The sequence below is a fragment of the Montipora foliosa genome, chromosome 1 (assembly GCF_036669935.1).
Source record: "Montipora foliosa isolate CH-2021 chromosome 1, ASM3666993v2, whole genome shotgun sequence".
Classification (NCBI taxonomy): Eukaryota; Metazoa; Cnidaria; class Anthozoa; order Scleractinia; family Acroporidae; genus Montipora; species Montipora foliosa.
In genome coordinates this window covers 14,732,571-14,739,891 of record NC_090869.1, presented here as the reverse complement: position 1 = coordinate 14,739,891, position 7,321 = coordinate 14,732,571, and the positions used below count along the sequence as shown (strand labels likewise).

The window sequence follows — 7,321 nt, the reverse complement described above, 5'->3', positions numbered from 1 at the left end:
TCAACAAAGTTCTCCATCGATTGGCTAAGAAAGATTTGTGTATGTACTAAACTGCATTACGTTAACTTTTTAACCACCTGTGAAAATCTTTCATCCAGGTTCGATGGCTCTTGTTTTTTTCTATCATTTAAGGGGAGCAGGGCTGGCGGGTGGCTGTGAGGACACTCGCTTTCCACGAACGTAGGTTGAGTTGGTTAATTATCTACCGTCTGCCTCGAGACATTTTTCTCAGCGCGATCCGGTTTTCTCCTCAAAAACCAACGCTTCTGTGCCCCAGTGCTAAAAAAACTAGATAAATAAAATTCATTATTATTCATATTGTACCGTTTGGTTTTGGATTTCACCAATCGGTTATTTTAGTATTAAAAAAGCAATATTGTTGTCGGTCATTTTTGTTTTGCCGCTCTTGGCCGAACGCACGTCTTAAAGGATTTTTTCAGAGGACAATATGGAATTAACTTGTACCGATTTCCCTCCAATCAGATTCAAGTTATTTGATTTGTGTTGAGCCTTAAAATGAATTTTAGCGACTTTGATTCCACTGAATATTGCTTTTATAAACGTGACTTCGGCTATCAGGCTAAGAGACAAGGAGGTTGAATAATAATAGGAAACGGACGAAAATTGTTCATAAACGCTGCGGCAGACATAATAATACAAACGTCTAAAAATAAAATGGTTTTAAAGAGGACTTTTTTACTCAAACACTTACTATTCTACCCTCACAACGCCTTCATGCACTTTGTAAAAAAATGACAATTTTTTTTATTTGATGTGATTCGTGGTTGCCAAGCGCCACTTTGCATCGTCAAGTTTAGTGTTGTACTATTCAAATTAAAAATTGTCTATTTACAAGATGAGCGCGAAAAGTACCGCGCTAACGTTTCCATCCTAACGTCTGTAAGTTCCTTGATTTACATGGAAAGGGCTATCTGCATTTACATACCATTTAGAGTTTTCTCTGGTTTCATTGCGCAATTATAGTCTGTGATTTCCTTATTACTCTCTTCATTTGCCGAGATTTCTCCTTTTTAATTTCTAGAAGACCCCACTTATGTTGTTTTCGGTTAGCAGAATGTACATCTACCATTAACAGACTTGTGCCGATTGACCATTATACCAGACAGACGAGGACTTTGAACATGGTGGTTTGCGAGGACGATCTTGCGAGTAGCAATGCACTACCTTAATCCATAGTTTCTTAGTTCCTTCTCGAAATTTTCTGTACCAGAAAAAACAAATGATCGGATTGACCAATGTGGATGTTTTAGCGAACATTGCTGTTATGGCATATACCAGAGGAGACATTTTGTCTTTTCCGACATCCAACAATGCGCAAACTGCAACAAACGAGTACGGTAGCCATGTTATTACAACTGTAATCACCATGATGGTACCATGTGTTATGGCCTTGTTTTTAACTCTCACTCCATCTCTTGTCATTTGCGAATGTTTTCCCCAGGCAAATCTGGCGGTTTTGCTCATTTTATGAAGATGGAGAGCAATCGCAGTGTAGCAAACAGCGATGAACGTAAAGGGAACGAAACAGAAAATCACAAAAGTAAGATAAACATAGACCACATCTGGAAAGTTAGCGGAGTGCCATTTGATCGAACAAACTGCTCCACTCCCTTCGGGAACGTACGCTGACAAACCAAGTATGGGCAACAAGCACCACACTGCTACCAAGCTCCAGAGACAGGCCATCGTTCTTATCATCGAATGCCGGTTGAAATGCCTTTTCAATGGTTGATAAATCGTCATGTATCGTTCCAATGCAAGAACAGCATGATGCAAAATGGAAGATAAGCCAACGGTCGTGTGCAGAAAAGCGTACCAATTGCAACCAACTGCACCAAATATCCAACGCCGAGAAACATTGGCTGAAACTCCCAGTGGCATAGCGGCAAAGGCCAGGAATACATCGGCAATGGCGAGGCTGAGGATCGGGAGACTCGCCGGAATTAGCAACGCGCGGACATTAAAGAAAGTTAGTATCACGATACTATTTAGAAGTACCGTACCAACGGCTAATAATCCATACAGAGCTGCCAAGACGTCGAATATATTTTGATTCATCACACGGGCATGTTAAATTGTCAACTCAACATTTCATGGTAAGCCCAATTTTCGTTTGTAAATCCATCTCAGTGCAAGCTCACTTTACGGGATTGTAGGATCGAGTTCCATGCCGCACGCAGTTTAAGGTCCAGTTAATTTAAGGTTGCCTTGTTTTCAAATTTATAAAAATGTTAATATTGACAACGAAACATGATGAGCGAGTTTTATGACGCATGCTGGATAATTATCTCGTTGTGGAAAAAAAATGAATTAAAAAGCTTTTACACCTTTCTTTTAACGTCTGAAAATGATTAGTAAATGCAATGAATGATAGATGATAAAAACACCTGTTACTATTTGTATCTTCGCAGTTAGGGCCTTGCGCGCCCTAGGCCGAGCAGCAGACCGTATTTCGTTTCTCGCACTTTTTTCAAATAACAGAGCTGAGCAAAAAAATATTTAAAAAAAATATATGACTTCACGGGTTCTTGCGTGTTGAATTTTTCCATTTGATAGCATTTTCAATGTTTTGTTCATGCTGCTCTGAAAATTAATAAAAAAATAAAGGACCTCTATTGTTGTCTTACCGTTAATTAGATTTCTTACGGAATCACCATAGAATTGTTGGCAACTCAACTAAAATTCAAAAGCAATATTTAGCTTCAAATTTCTTTCATTATTAATGATCCTTTTTTTTGTCGCTTGCCAATATGTTGAATTTTTTTCTCTGTCCGGCTTTTCTTGATACCTTCATCATGATTTTTTTAAAGTTTAATAGGAATGGCTGTGAAGGACTACTGAGCTTAAGTTTAGGGTCTTTAAAAATAAACATGTTTCCTCATGATATTCTCCGCCGCTGGAAATCTCAAGAAGTTGGAATCAGGCCCGCGTGAGTACTTGAGGTAGACACTTAATTCGCTTCTTTTGATGTAAGGTCAATTAATTTTTGGCCCTGTCTCCTAACTGTTGTTCATAAGGTAGTGGGGAGTTAAAGAATTTCTCACGATGTTCATCGCAACTGTAGTTTTTTTTTAACGCAGAAGAAGCGTAATATATAGATGAATACACGAAATGAATAACATTTCGGCTGACATCTATGCGAGCTTTTTTCAGGTTTAAAACGTTTGTAAATTATAATGTACAGCCGGTAAGCCCTACGGCATCGTTATCATTATCGGTATAGTTGTCATTAGAGAGATTTAACATCGCGTTAACGTGAAAGGGAAAGAAATTGCTGTTATTCTAACGTTTCATTCTCGTCATTATGCGATATCTGTGGGTATTAGGCAAGGAATCAGCAACAATGAAACATGTGTCTTTTAATTTTGAGTCTTTGCGAAAGAAAAAATCAAGCCTGACCGTTTTCCCGTTTGCGGCCGGTGGAGGCAACAAACCTCCCAGCGACTGGCTCATAGTGAAGACGCGGTCATAACGCGGCTTAGGTAGAATTAATTATAACTTACTGGGAAAAACTAACATTTTGGTCCCGGAACAAGCTGAGGAGTAATTAGAAAGGAAGTAAATCGGTCGACTAAAGGCAATTTAGCCAGGGACTTTTGCAAAAGAGAAATCTTACAGAACTATTGCGGCTCATTGTGGGATTTACGAGATTTGAGGTGACAAGTTAAAGCTAGTTAAGCTATTTTTAGGGATTTAAGGCGACTTAAGGGGGTTTCGAAATCCGGAAACTTCTTTGTGTTAACATTACTATTCTTAATATTTAAGAACACATAACGAAGAAACTACTTTTCAATCATAAGTTAACTAATTTCGATTCTTGAAATTCGGTTTTTCTCGATGGTATGTGAGAAGGTTATCGACGAAGATCGAAGCACTTTCGCCTGAACAAGAAATTATTGGAAACTTGCATTTTCGCTACGGATTACAACATTGCTTTGCAGCTGACAAAGCGTTAAAATTTTGTCAGACGCAATCAATCATATTCACAATAAGGAGTTTTCGGAATGACACTCAATATAGTAATTGGTTTACATTAAAGTGAAAAAAAAAAACGTGCCGCACGTGCAGCACGCACTTTCGTACAGTGCGGCACTTGCTTTCGTACATTTCTTTGTTGTAACACAAACCAAATGAAAGGTTTCCGAAAGAGCGTTTTCACATGACGTCACGGCAGCTAAGTTGGTGTTCCAAAACAAAGAAACGGCGGCCATGTTGGTATTCCAAACTAATCCTCTAGGAATTGAACTCTATTTTATTCAAATACTTTCTTTTTTTTTTATCAAATTAGCTTCCGTTTTAGTCACATGAGTGAAAACGCTCCAGAAACGTAAGCATACAACGAATCATTCAACCTCGTTCCCAGGGTCCTCTCTCTTCCTTCCTCGAGGAAACTTCTTTGTGTTAACATTACTATTCTAAATATTTAAGAACACATAACGAAGAAACTACTTTTAAATCATAAGTTAACTAATTTCGATTCTTGAAATTCGGTGTTTCTCGATGGTATGTGAGAAGGTTATCGACGAATGATCGAAGCACTTTCGCCTGAACAAGAAATTATTGGAAACTTGCATTTTCGCTACGGATTACAACATTGCTTTGCAGCTGACAAAGCGTTAAAATTTTGTCAGACGCAATCAATCATATTCACAATAAAGAGTTTTCGGAATGACGACAGCTATATAGTAATTGGTTTACATTAAAGTGAAAAAAAAAAACGTGCCGCACGTGCAGCACGCACTTTCGTACAGTGCGGCACTTACTTTCGCACATTTCTTTGTTGTAACACAAACCAAATGAAAGGTTTCCGGTAGAGCGTTTTCACATGACGTCACGGCAGCCAAGTTGGTGTTCTAAAACAAAGAAACGGCGGCCATGTTGGTGTTCCAAACTAATCCTCTAGGAATTGAACCGCGGAGGCTATTTTTTGTAAATAGTTTCTTTTTTTTCATCAAATTACAGGGGCACCCAACGACCAATTTGTTGTAAAATGTACTATTATACCCCAGTTAATGAAAATAAATATTATGAAGGCATTTTCAGGTGTTTTTCAGTGTTGCTGGGAAAACATTATCTGTTCCTTTTTCCCAGCAAGACACACAAGAAATTTCCCAGCCAGCTAGATAAAATTGGTTGGTTTCCCAGCCAGCTGATCAAATTTACTTCCCAGCCAGGAATTCCGCGTGCTTTCAAATCCCTCGATCCGAAACGAGTACTCTCTGGGAGAGGGAAGGGGTTCTTTTTTTTTTTTTTTTTTTTTTTTTTGTCGTCCTCCTCAGTCTTCAGAGTTTCCACAGCCAGCTCGGGTTCAAATGTTAGAAAAAGTCAGTAATTCCCAGGCAAAACGTCTATCAATAACAAAATTTCCCAGCCAGCTCATCGAAACACCTGTATTTTTGCCAGCCAGCAATATTCAGGGGCACCCAACGACCAATTTGTTGTAAAATGTATTATTATACCCCAGTTAATGAAAATAAATGTTATTAAGGCATTTTCAGGTGTTTTTCAGTGTTGCTGGGAAAAGATTATCTGTTCCTTTTTCCCAGCAAGACACACAAGAAATTTCCCAGCCAGCTAGATAAAATTGGTTGGTTTCCCAGCCAGCTGATCAAATTTATTTCCCAGCCAGGAATCCTGCGCGCTTTCAAATCCCTCGATCCAAAACGACCGAACAAAAGCGACAAAATCGGGACAAAACAGGTTTTTTCCGCAAGCGCAATCACTCGTCGTATGTTTGTGACTACTCTCTGGGAGGGGGAAGGGGTCCTTTTTTTTTTTTTTTTTTTTTTTTTTTAAGTCGTCCTCAGTCTTCAGAGTTTCTACAGCCAGCTTGGGTTGAAATGCAAGAAAAAGTCAGTAATTCCCAGGAAAAACCTCTATCAATAATAAATTTCCCAGCCAGCTCATCGAAACACCTGCATTTTTGCCAGCCAGCAAGATTCCTCTGGGGAACAGATAATGTGAGGAACAGATTCGTTGGGTGCCCCTGAATATTCCTCTGGGGAACAGATAATGTGAGGAACAGATTCGTTGGGTGCCCCTGAAATTAGCTTCTGTTATAGTCACATGAGTGAAAACGCTCTATAAATGTAAGCATACAACAACGAATCATTAGGGAACTTGTGCAACGACAACGAACGTCACAAATTTGCATATTTAGTGGACAAAAACCCTGCACGTGCGTTTTTCGCTTTTTGTCCATTTCTTTGCCGTCGTCTGCAAATTTGAAGTTTTATGAAGGACGTCAGCGCTTGGAGATAAATTTTCATTTTCTCCCCTAAATTAAGCGCCGTACCGACCAGTGTTATTCTTGTGGAACTACCACACCCTTGTCACATTAAAAAGTTTGAAATAGTCACGAAGTGATTACATAACGCGAATTTATATTTTGAGATCACGTTCTCTTTGCTGTCGCCGTCGTCGTTGTTAAGTTATCTTCATTTTCTTTTCAGGACCCCTCGTACCAATTCAGTTTAAGGACACTCAAATATTTCGAGTGGTTTACGATCCGAATTGTGAAATACTTGCGATAGAGAAAAGTGATAGTTTGAAGAGATGTTTTCAATGACGTTGCCGCTGTGATAACTCAAACTAAAATCTGTCGTGCACAACTGATCTGATGGAGTACAGCAGTTGCTAAGAATTACACAAAATTTATGCGTCTTATCCGCCACAGTGATTAACTTACTACAGTTTTCCGATGAAAAAGATCAAGATTTTGAAATATGAGAAATTAAAGCAACAAGATGTCTTCTCTGGATTGTCAGTCACTGCAATTGATGTAAATGTAATTCTCATGACCCAGCAAATAAATGCAAATCAAGGGAAAATGCTACGTATAGTGACCGCGCTCGTGGAGGGGGAACTGGAAACTAGACATTTCAGAGGCGTTTTTCTCAAAAACCTATTTTACAATGACTGCCAAAATTCTCGAGCGCTTATTGGCTAATTTTTATTGTCAATGAGCGGACAGACACATAAATTTATAATTTATGCGATAATGACGCGATATTGCTCGCGTCAGCTTGAAGTTTCTCGCTTTCTCACTTTCTTCTCGTATTTCGACTTAACATTGTCAAAGTAGTGGATCCACGAGGCGATAGCCGAGTGGATCCGCAGACTACTTTGACAATGATATGACGCAATTCATGATCAATAACAGGACAGACGCATGAAAAACTCACATCAATTTGTTAAGTCGTACGACCAGGGTTAAAATTTTGGGAATTAGTAAACAATATGAAGACGAAACCGTCAAACATCTTTTTAAAAAGATCTATCAGAACGTTTTTCATTTTTC

General features: G+C 38.8%; 1 protein-coding gene across 1 annotated transcript; it reads right to left on the bottom strand.

The window, feature by feature from the left end:
* Positions 1 to 960: 960 nt before the first annotated feature.
* On the bottom strand, positions 961 to 2,229 carry LOC137990762 (melanopsin-like). Its single transcript, XM_068835873.1, has one exon. It carries the CDS (start codon positions 2,077 to 2,079, stop codon positions 1,090 to 1,092), a length of 990 nt encoding a protein of 329 aa, XP_068691974.1. The 5' UTR covers positions 2,080 to 2,229; the 3' UTR covers positions 961 to 1,089.
* Positions 2,230 to 7,321: the final 5,092 nt, after the last annotated feature.